Source organism: Nomascus leucogenys, chromosome 19, assembly GCF_006542625.1.
Source record: "Nomascus leucogenys isolate Asia chromosome 19, Asia_NLE_v1, whole genome shotgun sequence".
Classification (NCBI taxonomy): Eukaryota; Metazoa; Chordata; class Mammalia; order Primates; family Hylobatidae; genus Nomascus; species Nomascus leucogenys.
This window is the reverse complement of record NC_044399.1, coordinates 55,479,249-55,502,669: the sequence shown is the minus strand read 5'-3', so window position 1 is coordinate 55,502,669 and position 23,421 is coordinate 55,479,249. Positions and strand designations below refer to the sequence as shown.

Genomic DNA, 23,421 nt, shown 5'->3' with positions numbered 1-23,421 from the left:
TGCCCAAAATGCTAAAATGCATAAATGGAGGGGGTGGGATGAGCATGATTCAGGAGAATGAGTTGCTGGAGCTGAAGAGAAGCAGGGATATCTGAGCAAGGGGGTAGGCGGTGAATTTGATTTTGGACACATTGAGTTTGCAGTGTTGGTGAGTCAGCTGAGGAGCATCGTCCTATCTGAAGGCAGCAAGGAGGAGCTGGACCCCAGGGGAGAGGAGGGAAAAGCCAGGGGGAGACAAGGGGAAACTGGGCTCATCACATGAGAGGAGTACAGGTTTAGTGGTTAATGCCATTTTGGGATAATTGTGCTTATAATGATATAGTGTATTGTATTATATGTAATAGCATATAGCCTATTATGATAACAGAATTTAAGTGATTGCCATCATATGCTGGGTGCATTCCTGAGAGCTGAGCACCCTTATGTCATTAATCAAACCCAGCAAGTCGCATTAACTCCATCGTTAAATTTATTGAAACCAGGAAGTGTGGGTGAGGTTGGGTGGGGGTGGTTTAATTTGAGGAAAGACACCTCTTTGAATATTATTATCTTCATCTAGAAAGTGATAAAATGTAAATAATCCATTCCTGCAAATGTTGTGTGTTGTGTGAAGAAAATATGAGAGAGAAAGGAAAAAATATATAAATCTTTACAGTGGTTCCTTTTTTTTTTTTTTTTTTTGAGATGAGGTCTTGCTCTGTTGCCCAGGCTGAAGTGCAGTGGCGTGATCTCAGCTCACTATAGCCTCCGCCTCCTGGGTTCAAGCAATTTTCCCGCCTCAGCCTCCTGAACAGCTGGGGTTACAGGCATGTGCCACCACGCCTGGCTAATTTTTGTATTTTTAGTAGAGACAGGGTTTCACCATGTTGGCCAGGCTGGTCACGAACTCCTGGCCTCAAGTGATCCGCCCACCTCGGCCTCCCAAAGTGCTGAGTTTACAGGTGTCTGCATTTTAAGCCAGCCAGGCTTGTGATCCTCTGGCCATAGCACCCAGCCTGTTACCTTGCACAGAGTAGGGCTTCAGTTACTGTTGAATGATACCCCATTTACAAATGAGGACATAAACAGAGAAGCACAGCCACTTTGCCCACGAGGATCAAATCAGGAGGATCCCCAGACCCTGACTCTGTGCAGTGATGGCTTGGGACAGACCCTTGAAGTCCCTCCTGCCCTGCTAGTCCCTAGGGGCTCATATGAAGAGGAGCCAGGGGGTCTTCAAATTGACTATCTAAAGAAGCTAAGGTTCCCAGAGAGGGCCAAGCTAAGTGGAGTTATTCAAGGCAAGGAGGTAGCTGACCAAGGAGAAACTAAGGACTTGGGGCTGTAAGAATTAAACCCAGGCTTTGATCACACATGAAGACGGGATGTTGCTATGGAGTAGCCCTGCTTGCTGGTCACACAGCATTTTACCAAACACACCCGGGTGCAGGGCGCTCTAACACTGGATGTGGGGAAAGGCAAGAGGACTGGGGTTCAGCCCTGGGTCAGCTGAACTGGGCAAGCCCATGGTGAACTAAACCCTTCAGGATGCACCTGCAGCTCACCTGAGAGACACGAAACAGGTAGTTGGAGTCATGGGGCTGGGTCATGAAAGGTGGGCAAGTACTCACCCAGGTTACCTCTGCCCATGCAGGTTCGTGTGTGCCCAGCTACCCAACCCTGTGCTGGAGAGCATCAGCGTCATCGACACACCAGGGATCCTCTCCGGGGAGAAGCAGAGGATCAGCCGGGGTAAGCAACCTGCCTGAGGGGTGTTGGCTGTGGGCTCCGTGGATCTGGCATGTTCAGTCTCTTACATACCAGAAGAGAAGCACCCAGGGCCATGCTGTCCCTTGGCGAGCCGGCACTTCTCCTGTGCTGCGTGGGATCATTTTACCTGGGGCAGTCCTAGGCGGGGGTCGGGAGAGGAATTCAGGTCCACCGTAGCTCAGGAGACAGCTGGCCTCAGTCTTCTCATCTGTAACATGAAGACATCAATATCAGTCTCACTTCATTGGGTTTATTCATGCTACAAGAGGCACCTTCCATGGCCCTGACCCTGGCTTGCTTCTTAAGTTCCTGGGGAGCTTGCAGCTCTGCAGGGCAGCCAAATGCATACAGAGAAATTCAGCTCAGTGGTATCAGTGCTCTGGGTCACAAGAGGAGGGAACCAGGTAGTAAAGCACTTCAAAAACTGTTCACTCCAGAAAAATACGGGATAATTGCTCATTAAAGGAGGCTGCCTCGTATGGTGGTTAGAAGACAGGACTCTGGAGTCAGGCTGGCAGGGTTCTAAGCCTGCCTCTGCCACTTCCTAGCACAGTGACCCTCAGCAGTTTTCTTTATTTCAGTTACTTTATCTGAAAAATGGTGTGGGGTGGCGGGAGCAGGTAGGGTGGGAATAGTACTATCCGTCTTATAGAGTTGTTTGAAGATTAAAAGAAATGCTTAAGATAGAAGGCCTTTTCTGGTTGGCACATAGCAAGTACCTAGTAACCATGAGGGATTATAGATTATCATCATCATCATCATTGTTTTCTTTTTGAGACAGAGTCTCACTCTGTTGCCAGGCTGCAGTGCAGTAGCACGATCTCAGCTCACCACAACCTCTGCCTCTCAGGTTCAAGCGATTCTCCTGCCTCAACCTCCCGAGTAGCTGGGATTACAGGCGTGCACCACCACACCCAGCTAATTTTTTGTATTTTTAGTAAAGACGGGGTCTTACCATGTTGGCCAGAATGGTCTCGATCTCCTGACCTCGTGATCTACCCACCTTGGCCTCCCAAAGTGTTGGGATTACAGGCAGGAACCACCGCACCCGGCCTGTTTTCTTTTTTCTAACTCTAAAATGCTAGGCAGATGCTGTCAAAAGCTAAAAACAACTGGGCCCCCACCCCCAGCCTGTCCTGCCACAGTTTGCTGAGTGTCCTGCATAGCCCCCTACCCTCTCTGTGCCATGTGTTGTATCTCTGGCAAGAAAATCAGATGACGCCACGCCCACCCCAGTATTGGAGCTAGTTGCCAGGGCTGGAGCCACATCAGCACTCAGAAGTCAGCCTGTGGGTAAGGGAGGGCTTTGAACTGCTGGGGATCTTTGGGAAGCAGCTAGAACTCTTGCCTGAATGGACCTAGGTAGGTGACTGTCTGCATGTGCCTTCACCCTCTGTGCTCTGTGGCTCTGGCTGGGACACAGATCTGCCCTGCCCATGTCTGTGCCACCATAGTGGGGCCCAGAAACCTTTGCTCTTTCTGCAAGAGCATGGCCTGCCCAGGCCAGCACTGCTTACCCTAGATCCCTAAGAGGAGAGATCACAGCCTCATGGTGTGACAGGCCAGTGCTCCTGCAGTTGTGTATTGACGAGGCCCAAGTGGTGCAGGCCCTTGGCCCAGGTGCAGGCCACTAGTGCCAGACCTGGGCTTCTGTCCAGTGCTCCTGTGAGCTGCCTTGGTGTCCTCTCTGCAGAAAGCAGCTCTCTTCTGATGAGGGCAGGTGTGTGGTGCAGGGCCAGGCTCGGCTCTTTCAGGCTACACTATGGCAATGTGTGAGCTGCCATCGCTGGGAGTGGAAAGGGAAGACAGTGAGAGAGGCCCTCCAGGTCAGCAGCCTGCTCAAGGGCCAGGTTAACCCCAGTCAGACCTCCAGGGAAGACACAGCCTGGAGTCCTCATCCTGTAGCAGGTGGGAGGGAGTGAGGAGGCTGAACATCCTGAGAGGAAAGCCCTGCCCTCCCTCCTCACCACCTCTTGCTTTGGTTAGGAGGCGAGACCTGGGAAGAAGAGGGGAAATGAAGCAGCTGAGTCAGGAGGGACTTGGGAAACTGTGTTAGCAGTTCCTGTAATTGGTGGCCTGTGAATTCTGGGACATCACAGTGTCCCCTGGGAAGGGGGTCTTGGGAGACTTGATCTCCTGGCTCCCTATCTCTGGGCCGTATGGTGGAGGTGATAGAGAGCTGGAACCCCTGGCCTGGGAAAATGGGGATGTGTGAGCCTCCCTCCTTCCAGCCGGCACGCACGCTGTAAGCGCCTGGCTCCCTGTTCAGGGCCCTGTGGAGGGACAGCACGGGTGGTTTCTCTGTCTTGCTTTGGTTTGTTTCCCAGAGCACCCCCCTTCTCCTAACCCACCTATTCCCAACCCCAAGTGGTTCATCTGGGGTTCACCCTGCATTTAGGCCTAAAGGGGATTTGCTGTTTCACTCAGGCAGCTCAGGACTCCTCCAGGAAGGCTGGGGAAAGCCACCCCTTCCCAGTGTGAACTGCCTGGGGGACGTGCACATGTGCACCTGCAAGGCCAGTGCAGCCTGACCAGCGGGTCCAGAGAGGCCTCCAACCTCTGCAGTTTCCAAGGACACTGTACTAGGAGTTCAGAGTTCTGCGCTTTAGAACCTGTGTGTGTCTCAACAGGTCACATTTTCAGTGTCCCCATGTCTAACAAGGGGTAACGATATGCACCACACAGCCTTCTTGTGAGGTCCATAGACCATATGAAAACACGGGCCATAGCCCTGGGTCTGGATCACCATGAGCTACCTTCCTCCCTCCCTCCCTGTCAGTTGACACCACCTATCATACAATCCCAGAGTAATCTGTGTGAATAGTTTCCCTTGTAGTTGTGCAGTGCACAGCCTGTGCACCTGTATGTGGCAGGCTGGTTCCCAGGGACTCCTGCCTTCATCAGTTCCTATCCTATTCTATTCTTTTCCTATTTCTGTTTTTGTTGTTGTTGTTGCTGTTGTTGTTGCTTTTTTGAGATGGAGTCTCACTCTGTCGCCAAGCTGGAGTGCAGTGGGCAATCTCGGCTCACTGCAATCTCTGCCTCCTGAGTTCAAGCAATTCTCCTGCCTCAGCCTCCTGAGTAGCTGGGACTACAGGCATGTGCCACCACACCCAGCTAATTTTTGTATTTTTAGTAGAGATGAGGTTTCACTACCTCTCTCCTGCCTTTATCTTTGGACCCCAGTGACTGCCTTAAGCAAATTAGGCCCTTGGTGTTCTTGCCTGCACTTCCTAATGCCTCCCACCCCACATTGACTAAGCCCCAGGTGCCCCTACCTCTGGGAGAAATGATGGCCCCAGGAGTGGCTTTGCAGGCCAGTTTATTTTCTGCTTTCCTGAGTCCAGACTGTAAATGCAGCTGCTGGCAAAAGCAGCCTGCGTTAAAAACAAGAGCTAGAACTGGGCTGCTGGCACCTGGGGCGGTGCTGACCTCAGCACCCTGAGGAGACCGGGACAGTTGGGGGAAGGGTGTCAGACACCCTCAGTTATCTGTGGCTCACCCCAAACGAGGAAAGTTTCCAGATTGCAAGGCCCCACATCTTTCTTTCTCACAATTGGCCTTAGAACACATAGTTGCAGTTGAAACTGACACACATAGACCCTCCCCCACCCATACCTCCTTTTACGCACACACCCACACCCACACATGCATACACACTCCTCACACATATATCCTGTACATATACACAACTCCCCTCTTCCCCACAGCAACCCCCCCCCCAAACACACACACATACACAAATGTGTGCATAGAACCAAACTTGCTTTCTCATGGCTTCTTGCCTGGGGCTCCAAGAGCTCTGGGTTTGGCCACAGAGCAGACTAGGTGCTTCTCGCCTTACTCCAGCCAGCCCAGGCCAGGACCGGACACCCTCGCTCCCTGGGATAGTCCTGCCAACTATGTCCTACACGAGGGCGTCTAGAGCCTGAAACTCAGCCCACCTTCTGCTCACTGAGCCTCATACCTGGCGCAGGGCTGTGTCTCACCAGGTAAAAAGGGGCATGGTTATCAAGTCGGCACAGAGGCCCCTGCTGGACACATTAGACTGCCTTTTCTGCAAAGTGAGCTGTTTCCCAGGGCTCCACGACCTCAGGCTTCACAGGAAGGAGCGCTTGGGCCCCAGGCTGGACTAGGGCGGCAAAGGGTCGTCCTTGCTCAGGGTGTGGACCCTCTACTGGGCCTGGGGCGGGGTATGTCTTGTGGGAAGAAGGGTGGAGTGCCCGGGAAGCTGATTCTGGGAGGTCCTGGGCCAGCACTTGTCTCTGGATGCAGATGCATTGGGCTGGGCAGGGGAGGAAGACAGGGAGGTGGTTCCTGGAAGTGGCAGGATGTGCCCCAGCCTGGCTCATTACCGGGAAGAAGTGAGGATGCAGCAGGAGTGGGAGGGTTCCAGAAGGCTGAGTGTCCTGAGCTTAGGAACCACATTTCCTGGCTGCTTCTCAGCTAGAAATCCCCGCAGGCGCCACCTTAGGAAAGCAGGGTGGGGCTTTATGCTCACATCACAGACTGCACAGCTTGAAGCTCCTCCCCACAGGCCCCTTCCTGCACAGGTGAGCTCAGTAGGGCCAGAGCAGTTTGAAAATTTGCCCGGATCACACATCTAGATTGGGAACTCTGGTCTCCCTATTCCTGGTCCAGTGGCTTCTCAGCACATTATCATCACCTGCCCAGGAAGAGCACAGAGGGTAGGAATGAGGGCAAACCTCTCATCTCCAAGTTTCCTCTAGGGGTCCTTAGGGCTCAGACCTTGGCAGGTCTGGGCTGATCTTGCAGCCTCACATTCCTAGCCCATCCACGGCACCCTCATTGGAGCACAGCCTGCGCTTAAAGGCCTCTGGGTCTTCCCAGACTATGTGCTGGTACAGGCATGCCTGTGTGGGCGCTCCCATGCCTGGGCAGAGCAGCCTAGTCCTGACGCCCTTCAAAAGGCCTTGCCAACCATCTGCTTGGGCCGCTCTTTGCCGTTACTTCTGGGAAGCATATAATGTGGCATTTCTTCCCCTTTGTCAGCCAAACTCTTCCCACGTTTTGGAAATTGATGGCTTGTTATTCATCTTTTGCTCAAATGTCTTTAAATTTTGACAGATTTTTTTGGAGAGGGATGGGGTTTTGTATGTACCCACCACAAGTGAGTGCCTGGTTTGAGGGCTCAGGCTCTGAGCTGCAGGCTCACATGGCTGTGAGCTATTATAAAAAGAGAACGTGGGTTGCAAGTCAAAGAGCTGGGTTCCAGGCCTGAGTTTGCCACCACCTGGCTGTGTGAGCTTGGGCAAGCCCCTTAATCTCTTTGTGTCCAGATTCCCTGTCCTGTAAGATGTGTATGCCCTACTTACCTCCTGGGATACAGAGAATTATGAAGAGCAAATGAGGTCATGTGGCTGGAAACCCGAAGAAGTATGCTGCCCTGTGAGGGCCCAGGCACTGCATGTCAGACCACGAAGGAAGCTGGCGGGTGAGGTAGGGGTGGCTTTCCTTACTGTGTTTGTCTGATTGATTTCCTCCTGCCTGGCATTACTTCAAAGTGCTTTCTTTCCAGTCCTCTGGAGCCTCGGATTGGAGGGGACCACAGATCCCTGCAGGCTGCCCAGTCTCCAGGCCTGGAGCTGGCTGACTAGACCTCTTAGAGCCAGCCGACTTGTGCTATGAAGTCCAGGAAGGGCAGCTTCTCTGCTCTGTCTATTGGGGCTTGAATCTCCCCTCACTCACCAGTCCATATTTCATGAACCCTTGGGCTGCCGCAGGTGCCCAAGACCTACCATTGTGGGTCTCAGAGCCATTGCTGGGACCAGAGAGGGGAAGGGGGCATGTCACTGGCCATGGTGCTCACCGCAGCTGCTGAGGCAGAGTCTGTGCTGTCAGATCTTGTTGCCACGGCTCTACCACAGACCCCTCATTCAGCTCTACCACAGACCCCTCATTCAGTCATTTGTTATCCCTATTTTGCAGCTGAGAAAATTGAGGTTCAGATTTGCCAAATAAATGAGAAAGCTAATCCTATACCATTCCCTTTTTCTTACTGGGTCCAGTCCATACCTTTGAGATACCGCCATTCCTAGATCTGCACCTAAGTCCAGGCCAAGTGAACAACTAAATATCCACCCTGCAGATGACACAGGCTCGAGGTTAGCCAGGAGCAGGGAGGTCAAGTTTCAGAGCAACCCATGGAGTCATTGCTTGATGGTCATGGTCTTCACAGCCACAGCTAGCTGGAAGCTTCTGGCATTACTGAGTCTGTAATTGGATAGCAGCTTGCCAGAGCAAGTAGGAGGCCTCTGCTTATAAAATCATAGAAAGAGTTCCCAGAAGCCCTTGGCCTATCCTCAGGCAGAGGCAGACTTCACACAGGCATCCCCGAGGCCTGTAAGACAGCAGCCTGCAGCCTCTCTCTCTTGCTGTGCCTGCAAAGGGTCCCTTGTAGCTAATCTCCATCCATCCTATTGTACTCCCCACCCTCACACCTCTGGTCTCAGACGCAGAGAATTGTGAACTGAGAAAGGAAGCTCGGAGGTTGTCCAGCTGAATCCCCTGATTTGACAGGCAAAGAGACAGAGGACTAGAGTGGGGAGATTCTTGCCCAAGGACACACGGTAAGTTAGTGGCTAAGCAGAAACGAGAGGTGGGCTCACCCAGGCCAGTGCTCCTCTGGTGACCCCTACAGAGCACATCCCATCTCATAGAAACTAGAGCTTAGAAGGCGTGCTTTACAAAAAACAGCAGGGCAATGAGAACAGCCAAGGTCACAGCTCAGCAGTTTAACCTGCATCCTCTGATTTGTTTAGATCCTCACGATAACCCTATGACTGAGTCACCAATTCCTCGACCGTAAAACTGAGGCCCAGAGATTACTCATTTACTGTCTCCCAGATGCCAAACGTGGAACAGGGCTCCCATTTCAGTTCCGTTCAGCAAATACTGATAGTGCACCTGCTGTGTGCCGCACACAGTGCTGGGTGCAGGGGAAGCCCAGAAGGGTGAGGTGCTGCCCCTGCCCTGTCCAGCTCCCAGTGCACTGAGGATGATTTCAGTGAGCTGAAGAGCAGAACAGAGGCGTGCATGATGCTACAAGACCACCGAGGGCAGGGACAGGGATAGGCAGGGGTCTATCCTGTTCTGGCAGCATGGACATATTGCTGCCCCTCAACCTTTGCAGACACAGCCTTCTCTTACATCGCTGGTGTCATCAGGGATTGCAGCAAAGTTGCAGGGACAGAGCCTCTTCTCTTCTCTGCAGCTTCTCTGGTGTCTGTTTTCCCCAGCCTGGTGGAGGCGTGGCTACAGTGCAAGAGTTGAGTTTGGAGTTCAGGTCTTGGCTCTGACCCCCAGCATTGCATGGCCTTGGGCTCTCACCCTCTATAAACCTCCATTACCTTGTCAGCATAGGACTCAACACTGGCTGCCCTGGCTGCCTTAGCCTATTCTGAGCCATTGAGCCAATGCATTGGGGCTGAGATTTGCTGGACAGGTGAGAGGGAGCTGCAGCTCAGTCTTGGTCCTCCCAGCAGCCCCTCCTGTGGCCTGCACTGCCACAGCTAAAATCCAGATTGGGGAATAAGGAGCAGCAGAAGGCCAGAGGCCTGGCAGGGAGTTGTGGAGGGGCCCTGCTTCCCTCCTGCTGTGAGCTGTTTGTGGAGGTGGGGGTTGGGGATTTTCTTAGCCCTCTGGCCCCTCCCCACCCACAGCTCTGAGGGAGTGCCTTTGGGAGGTGACAGCAGCCTTGCTATATGCTGTGCTGAAGGGAAGATAAAAATAGGCTGGAGCCATCCCGGGGGAGGGAAGGAGGGACAGAGGGATGTAGGAAGGAGGGGAGTAGTGCAGGCTGCAGGCTTCACCTGGAGTGGGAATGCTTAGGCCTCCCAGGCTCCAGTGAGGAGCTGGCTGTGCCTGCGTGCCAGGGAGGGAGGGAGGGAGGCAGGGAGCGGCCAGGTGCAGAATGGCTGGATGGCTGACAGCTGGGTCATCTGGCCTCATGACTCGCCAACTGTTTGACTCTCTCCTCTCTGAACCTCAGTTTCCTCTCCTCTCTGAACGATACTCCTCGCGCTGCCTGCCTCAGAGCATGTTGTAAGGGTGAAATGAGATAATGACATGAACATCTTACCGTCTGCAGCAAGCACTGAACTTGGAGTTGGAGGCTAGGGGTCCTGTCTCATGGGTGGTATTGGCTGAGTCACTTAACTCATAGAGTTTGCGTGAACATCTCCGAGGGAGGGTTGATGATGCCCCTGCCCACTGGGCAGAGCAGCCTCTGAAGCACTTTCCTGGGCCTCGTCTCTGAGCCGAGACAGGGCACCTGTCTTCGAAAGAGAAGGCAAAATCTAGTTCACACCAGGCCCTCAATGACGCACCAATCAGGGACTATCCTCAGGATGGTACCTAGAGATACTGGGCCAGCTCTGCCCCTTCCTGAGCCTCAGTTTCCCTATCTGTAAATCAGGAAGTTGGACCACTGACTGCTAAGTTCCTTGTAGCCTCATGGGTCTACGCCACAGGAGCAGGGGGAGAAGACGCATGTGTTAGTTGAGCTGTATATTAATTGAGCAGCTGACAGATCTTGGAGAAAATCACATGGGAATGGGAATGCTTGGAAGCACTTCATTTACCAAAGACGGAGTAGTTGAAAATGGAGTAGTACTGGTATCTGGGTAACCAAAGGAGGGTTTGACCTTCGTTTGTTTGTTAGAATTCTCTTACAGCCACCACAGAAACATTACAGGGGTCCTCCAGGAAGCTTTAGGGCAGCAAGTTTTCCTGACCGTGCTGATCCCATCCCCCTACCCCCTGTGGCAGTGCTTTCACATGTCCTAAATATGTACCCCACTGGGTGTTCACTAGATGCCACAGGGTGGGGGAAAGGCTTTTTAAACGTAGCTCCATTGGCTCCATTCATCCTCATCCCCCACCCCATCGATGCCTGCTACTTAGTCTGAAATGACAGCCTTTGAAAGTGAAAGCCAACACAGTGCAGTGGTATCATAGCACTGACTCTAGGGCCACCTTCCTGGACCTGAGTCCCAGCCCATTGCTTACCAGCTGGGTGACCTTAGACAAGTTCCTTTATCTGTTTATATCTCTGGTTACTCCTCAGAGAAGTGGGGCTGATATTAGTGTCTAATGACCCTACATAGAGTCATGGTGAGGATTAAAGGAATTAATGATTATAAAGTACTTAGGTCAGTGCTGAACACCTTTTGAATGCTATTGTTATTTTTATGGGCCAGTGGTATTCAAAGTGTGGCCCTTGGACCAACAGCATCAGAATCTCCTGGGAGCTTGTTAGAAATGCTCTGCGCCAGACCTACTGAATCAGAAACTTTGGGGGTGGAGTCCAACCATCTGGGTTTTAAGAAGCCCTGTGGGGGATTCTGATGCAGGCTAAGTCAGGACCCCTGTTACTGACAATCAGAGCTTCTTAACTCTGACTCACTCACAAGGCAGTTGCCTGATGATCTTGCCTGGTCTCTAGCCTCCCTCTGTGAGGCAGGGCAGGCTTTTTCCTAATGATTTGGTTTCCCATTCGATGGTGGCAATGAGCTTTGGGTCCCCAGTGTGTGTCGCCTTGGAACCCTTGTGCTATGGGGAGCCAGGATGGTTGATCACTTTAGTGCCCAAGAAAGGGCTCCTACCTCGGTGCCAGAGGTATGCCATGGGGGAGTGGCAGGAGGCGATGCTGAGAACCCTGCTCAGACTCAGAATGGGAAAGCCTGACACCTCCATCCTCAAGCCACTGCTGCTGCTCATGGGCTGTATGCCCTTCAACAAATCACTTGACTTCTCTGAGCCCCACTTCCTTATCTCTTGTCTTCCTATTTTATGTAAGAGGAGCCTGAGACACAGAGGTAAGACCCGCTGGGGCTCTGGGTGTCAGTGAATGTATAGACTGTTGGTCTACCCTCCTGCTTCAGCCCCTACTGGATCCACAGCTACTTGGCATTGAGAAGAACAACTTCTTTGGGGCTCCTGTAACCAGTCTGACCTAAAGCAGCTTAGTGCTAGATAACCAAGGTGCGGGTGGCCAGAGTTCCAGTCACATCCTAAGGAAGAAACCCCTTGTGGTTTCAAGAGTTGGGAATTTTGTGCTGCAGCTGATTACAAAGGAAAGAGCCTGAGTGAGAACAAGATGTTTTTATAACAAGAATTGCAGATTTCTTCCAGACCAGTGACAGGCATGGTCTGAACCATCATCAGTATCTACTTTTTAGTGTTTCATTGTTTTCAGACCTTAGAAAGAATTTCTGAGTCTTTGTGTCAGATTAGGTGTCCAGACTTTCTTTTCCAGCAGGCTGCTAAATACAGTAAGCATGGATGGGGGGCTGGATAGTGGCTGTGCCTTATGGAAATAATGATGTTAATAAGAGTTACTAGGCCAGGCACAGTTGCTGGCTGGGGGCAGTGGCTCACACCTGTAAGCCCAGCACTTTGGGAGGCCAAGGCAGGCGGATCACCTGAGATCAGGAGTTCAAGACTCAGCCTGGCTAACATGGTTAAACCTGTCTCTACTAAAAATACAAAAATTAGACGGGCATGGTGGCACATGCCTGTAATCCCAGCTACTCAGGAGGCTGAGGCAGGAAAATCGCTTGACCCCAGGAGGCAGAGGTTGCAGCGAGCAGAGACGGCGCCACTACACTCCAGCCTGGGTGACAGAGCGAGACTCCGTGTCAAAAAAAAAAAAAAGTAACTAGCATTTACTGAGCACCTACTAAGTGCTGGATTCTAAGAGTATTTAATCTTCATAGTTCTATTAATTAGGTATTCATATTATTTTAGTATTTAATAGTATTTTTAGATGAAAAAATTCTACGAGACATTGAGTAATTTGCTGGAGTCCAAACAGTTAAAATGTGGAGGAGCCAGGATTTAAACTTAGATCTGACTCCTAAGACTGTGTTATTTCTATCACACCCGACTGCTTCTCCAAACCCCTACCCTATACCCTAAAGGCCCCAGCCCCTGATTGTCCCTCTGCCGGCAGGGTATGACTTTGCAGCTGTCCTTGAGTGGTTTGCCGAGCGGGTTGACCGCATCATTCTGCTCTTCGATGCCCACAAACTGGACATCTCTGATGAGTTCTCAGAAGTCATCAAAGCCCTCAAGAACCACGAGGACAAGATGCGGGTGGTGCTGAACAAAGCTGACCAGATCGAGACGCAGCAGCTGATGCGGGTGTACGGGGCCCTCATGTGGTCCTTGGGGAAGATCGTGAACACCCCAGAGGTGATCCGGGTCTACATCGGCTCCTTCTGGTCCCACCCCCTCCTCATCCCTGACAACCGGAAGCTCTTTGAGGCTGAGGAACAAGACCTATTCAGGGACATCCAGAGTCTGCCCCGAAATGCTGCCCTGCGCAAGCTCAACGACCTCATCAAAAGGGCCAGACTGGCCAAGGTGAGGCAGCCTCCTGGGAGGTGGGCGGCTTAGGCAGGGGCCGAGAGTTTGGGGTCAGCTGCAGGAGCTGAGGGTTGCTGCCTCCAACAGCTGGGCTGGAGAGTGTCCTGCAGCCAGTGCGTCATGTGTGTGACACCAAGGGGCAGGACAGGGCGGGAGCCATGGTTACAAGCTCTGGGGTCAGATGGCCAGATTGGAACTGACTCCATTGTTTACTGTCTGTGGGATTCCAGCTTTGGCAAGGCCTTTAGTCTCTCTGTGCCTCTGTCTGCATCTGTAAAATGAAGGGGTTGTTGTAGGATAAAGTGAAATAGAGTCTCAAAGCCCTCATCACAGTGTCTGGCACCTTCAGGGATGCTCAGCAAATGTCAGCTGCTGGTATTGTCTTCAGCAGCAGCAATATGACCACCTCACCCTGCCTTGACCGTAGCTCCCCACAACCTCACCTTGCCCGCGTAACATAGAAAAACAGCATGGAGGCATGAGGGTAGAGGTAAAAATCATTTCAAAAGTAGGAGCAGGAGGAGACGGGAGGGATGTAGGGGAAGAAATGATGCGAGAGCCATCCTAGAAGGAAGGGACCGTCCAGGGTCTTGATGTGAAGGCTTCTCTCTGGCCCTGTTTGTCAGGTCCACGCCTACATCATCAGCTCTCTGAAGAAGGAGATGCCCTCGGTGTTCGGGAAGGACAACAAGAAGAAGGAGCTGGTGAACAACCTGGCCGAGATCTATGGCCGGATAGAGCGGGAGCACCAGATCTCACCTGGGGACTTCCCCAATCTGAAGAGGATGCAGGTAGCGAGAGTTGGGGGCTCTAAGACAAGGGACAGTGTCCCGGGAGCTGGCTGAGCAGCCTGAGTATGGAGGAGGCCACTCTTGGAGCCCCCCAGGGAGAACCCAGCACAGAATCTGCAGGCAAGGCGGTGGCCCTGGATCTGCACTCCTAGCTGGGCCATCACTGGCCCAACAGGGGCCGTGTCTGGGCCTGGGGAGAAACACGGAGCCCACCGCCCCAGTGGTGCAGGTGTGTTAGATGATGTTGGGGGGCTGACACCTCCAGTTAATGACCTTCTCTAGTCACAGCCACCACAGGCTTGACATCCCCACCATCTCTGGTGCAGTGGGATGGGTCACCTGACCAAGGTTCTCCAGGCTCTTAAAGTGCTCGAGTTTACATCTGAGGTCCCCCTTGTGAGCAATTTGGGACATGAGCTTCGGGGAGGCAGAAGTCCACACGGGAACTCATCATCTTTGGGTCACATTGCAGATGCCTATCTTGGGCCAGTGGCCATCACACATGGTTTCTTATGGTTTTCCCCAAAGCACTCCTCAGAGGGAGGCATTTTTCATCTGCCTCTTTACAGAAGAAACAGAGGTCTCAGCATTTTCTGAGTGTAGCATTCACATAGGCCACAAGAAGAAAAGCCAGGAGCTGTGCCCAAAGGTCCAAGCAGGAAACCACAACATTGACTGGATCCTCTGTGAGCCTCCATCTCCTCATGTGTAAACTGAAGCTACAAAATCACGCCTTATACAGGTGTTGTGAGCATCAGTGAGATAATCTTTGCAAAGCCCTTAGCACAAAGCCAGACAGACTATGCCCTTAGTACACAGTAGCAAATCAGTAGGTGGGCAGAGGGAGGTGGGTGCTGAGCACAAAGCACCCACCCACTGTACAATGTTTGCAACTTCTTATGATTCTAGAATTAGGAAATTAGAGGCCAGGCACCGTGGCTCAATGCCTGTAATCCCAGCACTTTGGGAGGCCGAGGCGGGCAGATCACCTGAGGCCAGGAGTTCGAGACCAGCCTGACCAACATGGCAAAACTTCTGCTAAAAATACAAAAAAATTAACTGGGCATGGTGGCAAGCACCTGTAATTCCAGCTACTCGGGAGGCTGAGGCACAAGAATCACTTGAACCCAGGAGGCAGAGGTTGCAGTGAGCCAAGATTGTGCCACTGCACTTCAGCCTGGACGACAGAGAAAGACTCCATCTCAAAAAATAAAAAAATTAGGGAATTAGAAAAATCAAAAAATGGCAGCCACAGAAGCACTTAATAGATGCTGTTGCTCTTGTTTTGATCTTTAGCTTGGGAATCAGTTTCTCAGTTCAAATCTAGGTTTTTCATAACATCACTATAGTCCTGAATAGCCATTTTTAGTTTCCTATCTGGCAAAAGAAAAAGGAAAAAAATACACATTCCAAGTATTTGGAATTTGTTCATGTGTCCATTTGTTCATGTGTCCATGCATTCATATAACCACCTACCACAAGCCATTCACTAACCAGCATTGCGTTTGTTTTGCGGGTTTCCCGGTCCTTGACTTGGAGCACTTCAGCTCTTTGCCTCTGCTTTTGTTAAGAATTTAATGATTTGTAAGCAAACATTTGGGAAGATAACATTTGAAAGGGACCCCAAGACCCCAGTTTTAATGTGAGGAATTCTTTCAAAACAAAGATTCTCACCTCATTTGTTTGACAGTTCGATATTCTGTTCTGCAGTTCAATATGCTGAATCCACAATGTAAACAGCTGACCTGTGCAAGTGTCCATGTAGGGTAATGGGAGCACCTACCATGCCCCCTAGTTGATAGTGGGACCCCTGCATGGGAGCCCACCAAACACACCTAGATGTGAGCAGGCTGGGAGAGACAGGAGGAATGAGAGGTGGGAGGACCTTGGGATGTGATGCTCTGAGTGGGGAGAGACAGGGCCCTGTCTGCTCCTCCTCCAGGAGGCCTTCAGCCCTCAGGCCTTCCTGGCTCAGCCCCACCCTAGGAGGGAGGTGAGAAGTACCCAGGCTAACACTTGCCCTAGAAAGCTGTGGGTGTTTTCTGCATTTTTCTGCATCAAACTAGCTGTGCTTCACCCTGTGTACTGGCCTCTTCACAGCCTCTGGAAAGTTACGTGGCCAGAGCCAGGGTAGGAGCAGAAAGCTCTCACCTTGTCACCCGCTAGAGGCCATGGAGAAGTTGACGTTCTAGACTCGAAAACTTTCAAAATTGCAGAGACCTGCAAAGTGGAAGATACCTCTTTTTTGGTGTGGTGCGGGTTGTCATGTGAAGGCAAGGGGAGCTCTTTCAAAATCGGCATGCCCACCTGCCTGCCTGTGCCTACTGTGTCAAACCCTCGGGGGCAGTCATGCCTTGCTAATGACAGGGACACATCCTCAGTAATGCATTGTTAGGTGATTTTGTCGTTGTGTGTGAACACCATAGAATGTATATACACAAACCTGCATGGTAGGGCCTACCACACACCTGGGCTATATGGTATGATGACCTATTGCTTCTAAGCCACAGACCTAGCATGTGACTATACTGAAGATTGTAGGCAATTGTAACACAATGTGTTTGTGTATCTAAACATAGAAATGGTACAGTAAAAATACAGCATGAAAGATAAACAGTGGTACACTTGTACCGGGCACTTACCATGAATGGAGCTTGCAGAATTGGAAGTTGCTTTGGGTGGGCCAGTGGGTGAGTGGTGAGTGAGTGTGAAGGCCTAGGACATCACTGTACACTGCTGTAGACTTTAGAAGCACTGTACGCTTAGGCTACACTACATTTATTTTTAGAAACATTTTCTTTCTTCAATAATAAATTAACATTTCTACTTTACAGACTTTTTTTGTTTGTTTTTTTGATACGGAATCTCACTCTGTCACCAGGCTAGAATGCAGTGGCACAATCTCGGCTCACTGCAACCTCCACCTCCGGGTTCAAGCGATTCTCCTCAGCCTCCCGAGTAGCTGGGACCCAGCTAAATTGTTTTTGTATTTTTAGTAGAGACAGGGTTTTCACCATGTTGGCCAGGATGGTCTCGATCTCTTGACCTCGTGATCCGCCCACCTCGGCCTCCCAAAGTGCTGGGATTACAGGCATGAGCCACTGTGCCCAGCCTACAAACTTTTTGACTCTTGTAGTAACAATTAGCTTAAAACAGACATTGTATATCTATACACAAACATTTTCTTTATATCCTTATTCTGTAAGTTTTTTCTATTTAAAAAATTTTATTTTTTACTTTTTTATTTTTGTGTGTGCTAAAAACTAAGACACAAACACCCATGCTAGTCTAGGCCTACACAGGGTCAGCATCATCAGTTTCACTGTCTTCACCTCCACATCTTGTCCCACTGGAAGGTCCTTAGAGACAGTAACACACGTGGAGGTGTTATCTCCTATAATAACAATGCCTTCTTCTGGAATTCGTCCTGAAGGGCCTGCCTGAGGTTGTTTCATTGTTAACATTTTTTTATTTTTTATTTTATTTTATTTTATTTTTTTGAGACGGAGTCTCGCTCTGTCGCCCAGGCTGGAGTGCAGTGGCACAATCTCGGCTCACTGCAAGCTCCGCCTCCCGGGTTCATGCCATTCTCCTGCCTCAGCCTCTCCGAGTAGCTGGGACTACAGGCGCCCGCCACCACGCCCGGCTAATTTTTTTTTTGTATTTTTAGTAGAGACGGGGTTTCACTGTGGTCTCGATCTCCTGACCTCATGATCCGCCCTCCTCGGCCTCCCAAAGTGCTGGCATTACAAGTGTGAGCCACCACGCCCGACCTGTTAACATTTTTTTAAATAAGTAGAAAGAATACACTCTAAAATAACAATAAAAAGTACAGTATAGTAAATATTTACATAAACCAGTAACATAGTCGTTATCATTATCCGGTATTATGTACTCTATGTAAATGTGTGTGCTAGATTTTTATACCACTGGCAGCACGGTAGGTTTGTTGACACCAGCATCACCATAAACACATAATGCGTTGTGTTATGTACAGTAGCTACAGTGTCACTAGGCAACAGGAATTTCCCAGCTCCCTTATTATCTTCTGGGACCCTCGTCATATGTGTGGTCCCTCATTGACTGAAACATCGTAATGCAGCGCATGACTGTATTTTGAAAACTCTCTTCAGGTGACTCTGATGAGCATCCTGATTAAGAACCATAATTTGGGGACTACCTTTGGCTTCTGTTGTGATTTGGTTTTAGTACCCTGTGCCCTGTTTTGTTTTTGTTTTTGTTTTCACTAAGTGGGGATAGAATGTGATTTTCCTACCTCAGACGGGTTCTGGGGGAGTGAACGAGGTAATGTAGTGAAGGCACTTGCGGTGATTTGCAAGTACAGTATAACCCTTACTAAAGTGGAGGCCCACATGACCCAGTCTCAGAGGTACAGCATTCAAGAGACATGATTCAATAGCCAAAACTGACTTAAAGAGAAATATAATGATTTCCTCTCTGGAATGACATTAAAGGGGATTGAAATAAATAGATCATGCCAATACTTGTTAAATTTCCCTTTCTTCCCCAGCCCCTACAACTCTTCTACTCCCTCCTGAAAAATCCCATCATCAGCCCAGTGGGCCTTTATTCCCCTCCTCTCTCATACCTTCGTTTACCATGTGATGTCCATCAGCTGAGCCTCTAGGTCACACGTCTTTCATTGTAGAAAGGGATCAGCTGTGAACATTCTGGTGTTCATAGGAGGCACGTGACAAATGGAGGGCTCTCCTTTCATTGTATCCTATCTTTATCTTCTCTCCTCCTCTTCCCAGGACCAGCTGCAGGCCCAGGACTTTAGCAAGTTCCAGCCGCTGAAGAGCAAGCTGCTGGAGGTAGTGGACGACATGCTGGCCCACGACATTGCCCAGCTCATGGTGCTAGTGCGCCAGGAGGAGTCACAGCGGCCCATCCAGATGGTGAAGGGCGGAGCGTTCGAGGGCACCCTGCACGGCCCCTTTGGGCATGGCTATGGGGAGGGGGCTGGAGAAGGTATCGATGATGCTGAGTGGGTGGTGGCCAGGGACAAGCCCATGTACGACGAGATCTTCTACACCCTGTCGCCGGTGGATGGCAAGATCACAGGCGCTAATGCCAAGAAGGAGATGGTGCGCTCCAAGCTGCCCAATAGTGTGCTGGGCAAGATCTGGAAGCTGGCCGACATTGACAAGGATGGCATGCTGGACGACGAGGAGTTTGCACTGGCCAACCACCTCATCAAAGTCAAGCTGGAGGGGCATGAGCTGCCCAATGAGCTGCCTGCCCACCTCCTGCCCCCTTCCAAGAGGAAAGTTGCCGAGTGATGGGGTGGGGGGACATTCAGATGGGCAAGTGTTAGAGGAGGAGATGGGAGCGGTGACTACACACACACACACACACACACACACACATGCACACACACATATGCAGATCTTGACATTGCTCTGTAGGTGAGAGAGGACCATGATGCCCACGTTTGCAGCTGATACTTGTTTGGGGACACCTCCAAGTTCTCGGGATTAGTAGAAGGACAAAAGCACTCCCAGGCCCCAGAGTCTAAGCCTAATCCCTCTTCCCCTCTCCTCTGCCACTCCCCAGAGACAAGACCTGAGGCAATTCACTTGCTGGCACAGATGGCCAACCCACCTCCAGATTCCCCAGTGCCTCCACACCCGGGCTCTGAGCAGATGGAAAAGACTTCATTTAGTAGACAATTCACTTCTTTTTCTGTGCTTCCCCTACCTGCTTTGGCTTCCTAATAAGAAATCCATTCAGGAGCTAGGAGATCTGAGGGCGGGGGTTGCAGCTGCAGGGAGGAGAGGTGAGAAAGGAAGCGTCTTCTAGAGACATTGGCCCAGGAGCTCTGTTCTTTCCTAATCTAAGCCTCTGTCTTCTTCGGCAAACCTTGCTTTGAACTCTGCCAGTATTTCATTTTAAAGAATCCCAGAGCGGGAGAGAGAAGAGAAAAAAATTGATAGAGTGAGGAAATTGTCCTGTAGTCTACTGAAAACCAGTCAAGGTGGTTTTAGTCCATAGATTTTGTTAGATGTTCTTTCCACCTGGCCTGTGATGTTTAGATGTTCATACTTGACTCACATTTACCCAGCCCCTCCTGCGTGCCAGGAGCTATGTTAGGCACTTTATGTACATTATTCTATGTGGCCCTCACTGATGCCCCAGGGAAGTATGCATTAGCCTTCCCATTTTGCAGATGAGGAGGCCGAGTAGCCTCAGAAGGGTTTAGGTGACCTTCTGAAACTCACAGAAGTCATGTGATGGAGAGAAGATTCAAAGCCAGGGCCTCAGACCCTCACACACTTGTCTGTGCTATGATGTGTGCAGGATCCCAGCATTGATACCCAATGACAAACTATGGAGAATAAGCAAAGTATGCAGGCCTCCCAGGACAGGCTGGCAAGGGAGGAGGGCCGGCCAGGATTTGGTGGGCCATCAGTCTGGCCATCTGTCATGTCACAGAAGCAAACCGTGCCTTCTGGCTCTGCGCCCCATATTCCCAGCATCATAGACATCCAACAGCACCAGCAGGAAAGTGGGCTAGCCTGCTGGATGCTGTTCGTGCCTGTCCCTGCTCTGCCTCCCACCCAGTTGCCTGAATCATCCCAGCTCAGATGCAGCCACTGCCTCTTGTCAAGTGGGACCTCATGCTAATTCTCAAAAGGCTAACTTGAGAGGTCTGGAGCTTTGTTCCCCAGAGGGTCCCCAGGGACTCTGCAGTGTCCTTGGCAAATCCCCACTGTACTCAATGCCCTACATTCTCTTCTATGGTCTCTCCCCTGGCTTGCTTCATGGCTACTGAACCAGTCACTTTGTATGCTATGCTCCTACTGTGATGGAAAACAAAATGAGCATAACTTATTTTATATCCATATTCAGACTATATAGAGAATATTCTATGTATCTATGACGTGCTTACTACTGTAGTGCATTTGTTATTAGTCTTCATGTTAATACAGTACATTTATTCTTTGGTACCTGCCTGGCCACAGAGCATCTTTCAATGGAGGCTGAGGGAGAAAGGCTGGGTTCTTACTTGGGGTTCCTGGTGGAGTCTTTGGCTGGAAAGGGCTCACTGGGGCCACCCAATGGCCAGCATCCACAACCAGCTTCCCAGTGGGCTGGAGTTTGTCTAGGCTCAGTGACCAACCCCGGCACAGCTGGTGGAGCCACTGCTCCCTGCTCCTCTGGAGTGAAGATGTTCCCCAAGCCCCTAGGCTTCCTTCTGAAAATACACATTTCTCTTTCACATGAAATAAAGGGCAGACGAAGGCCAGGCAAAGAGGTCTCACCTGCTCTGGAGAAAACCCTTGAGTGCTGAGTGCAGGTTAGGGACCATTTCTCAGCTCCACACCTTTCTTTGAGCTGAAGGAGAAATGGGAAGGAAATAGCAGAGGTAGGTGAAGTTCCTGTCTTTTTATAGGAAAGGGGGATGTCTGTTATCCACTTTCTTCACTGCCACTGGACACCCATGCCACTTTCCTGCCCTTCTACATACCCTGCCTCTCTTCCCTCTCTTCTTCTTGAAGTCTCCACCCAGGAGAGACCTGTGAGGTGTGGGAATTCCATGTTTGCACAGCTCCCATCTCCCTGGAAAGAGGAACTGATGTTTGAGGGGACAGATGTGGGTCACTTTCCCTGGCAGTGCCCTCTAGCCTTGCTGCCTTGGCTTTCTGACCCCTTCTAGGCTTCAGGGGCCTGGGAGATCTCATGCCTCAGCCCGGGAAACATTTAATAGGGAAAGCAGAGACATGTCATGTCAGCCCCACAGACAAGAATTTCTAGAGCACTTGTCCTGTTGTTCCTTGCCCCCACATTACTCAGTCTGGGCCATGGAATCTATCCAATAAATACAGCAACACCCTATACTACTGACCAAGCAAAGCTTGCCCCTGGTACCAAAGAGCTAAATCATGACCAAAGTGTGACATGAATGTAACCGAAATGCGGGTTAGTTGCTGAATGTATGCAAAGTCCCATGGATAAGAGTGAAGTCTGATACCAATAAAGTGAATGTATTCCGAAGCTAGCTTGGAGCAGGGGCACACAACGTCCTGCCTTTCAATGTGCCGCTTCCCCTTTGGAGCAGAAAGCAGGCACTTTTATAAGGCAAGGGAGCGAGTGAGCAAGGGTCCGCCTGATAGCATGGTGCCTTATCTACTGGACAGTTGAGTCGGGCCTTCCTGGGCAAAAATAAATTTTAAAAGTGGCCAAGTAGGCATACTTTAGATATACCCTCCTAGTGAATGAAAGTCCCGAGGCAGCCCCTGGAGGGTGGGAGTTCCAAGGCAACCCCTGGAGGTGAAAGCTTAAGGAGGGCATGTTTTGGTCTGCAAATTGGCAGTCAATTCTGGAGGACTATTTTGGAGCAGAGAGATGAACTTGCCCTGTAGGGAATGTCTAGTGAAGGGGAGATGAAAGCTTATATTTGCATTTCCCTTTTTTTGAGACGGAGTCTCACTCTGTTGCACAGGCTGGAGTGCAATGGCGTGATCTCGGCTCACTGCCACCTCTGCCTCCCAGGTTCAAGCCATTCTTGTGCCTCAGCCTCCTGAGTAGCTGGGACTACAGGTACCCACCACCACGCCTGGCTAATTTTTTTTTTTTTTTTTTTTTACTTTTAGTGAAAACAGGGTTTCACCATGTTGGCCAGGCTGGTCTTGAATTCCTGACCTCAAGTGATCTGTCCACCTCGGCCTCCCAAAGTGCTGGGATTACGGGCATAGGCGAGAGCCACTGTGCCAGGCCTATATTTGCATTTCTAAAGGGCTACCTAGGAAGTTGGGAATCCAGGAAATGGAAAAAAGAAGAGAGGGGGAAAAAACGCCTCTTAGAAAACCGGGGTGCTCATTTACATGAATATTTCCAGATGACACCACTGAACCATAGCAGGGCATGGGCCTAGGTGTGCAGAGTGATGAGAGGTTGCCCTGAGTCATCCCCACTTCCATTTGGTTCCAAAATCTGTATTTATGGGTTAACTCATCAGAATCTGCTGAATGACCTGAAGAGAATAGGCTTGTTTATTCTTCCTATGCGATGCTGTCTGGAGTCTATACATCCTCAATCCTTTATTTAATTTCTCCATCCATTCATCCATCAATCTTTTTTACATTCAAAAGATGCTGAGCACCTCTTACAGAAAACATCCTGAGGGAGAATATAGAGATTCATTCCTTGAGTCATTCGAAAACACTTTAAAAAGTCTACCTGAGTGTAGAGACAATTCTATATGGATCAAAGAGCTCACAGCCTGGTAGAAGGGATGAGGCATTTATGCAAACACTGATAATATGGTGAGGGAACATGAAAGGGGGGTGCTCAAGAAAGTCAGAAATGTCTTCAAACTGGGGAGAAGGTGGTCAGAGAAAGCCTGTAGCAGGGTGGGCACTGGAACTGAGAAACCATCTGGGGCCAACCTCTTGGGCCTGTTTTCTTCCTTCCTAATCTAAGGAAGACAGGCAGAATTTTTACATAAAACACAACACAGAGCATT

General features: G+C 50.5%; 1 protein-coding gene across 2 annotated transcripts in view; it reads left to right on the top strand.

Moving 5' to 3' along the window:
- The window catches only part of EHD3 (EH domain containing 3), a 35,828-nt gene extending 13,881 nt beyond the window's left edge, over positions 1-21,947 (top strand). For both annotated transcript variants that reach the window (XM_030799998.1, XM_003262705.4), the window contains 4 exons: positions 1,634-1,731; positions 12,725-13,137; positions 13,767-13,931; positions 18,707-21,947. In XM_030799998.1, coding sequence (XP_030655858.1) covers positions 1,634-1,731; positions 12,725-13,137; positions 13,767-13,931; positions 18,707-19,234 — 1,204 coding nt within the window. In that variant the 3' untranslated portion in view covers positions 19,235-21,947. The remainder of the gene's footprint in view (positions 1-1,633; positions 1,732-12,724; positions 13,138-13,766; positions 13,932-18,706) is intronic.
- The last annotated feature ends 1,474 nt before the right edge of the window (positions 21,948-23,421 follow it).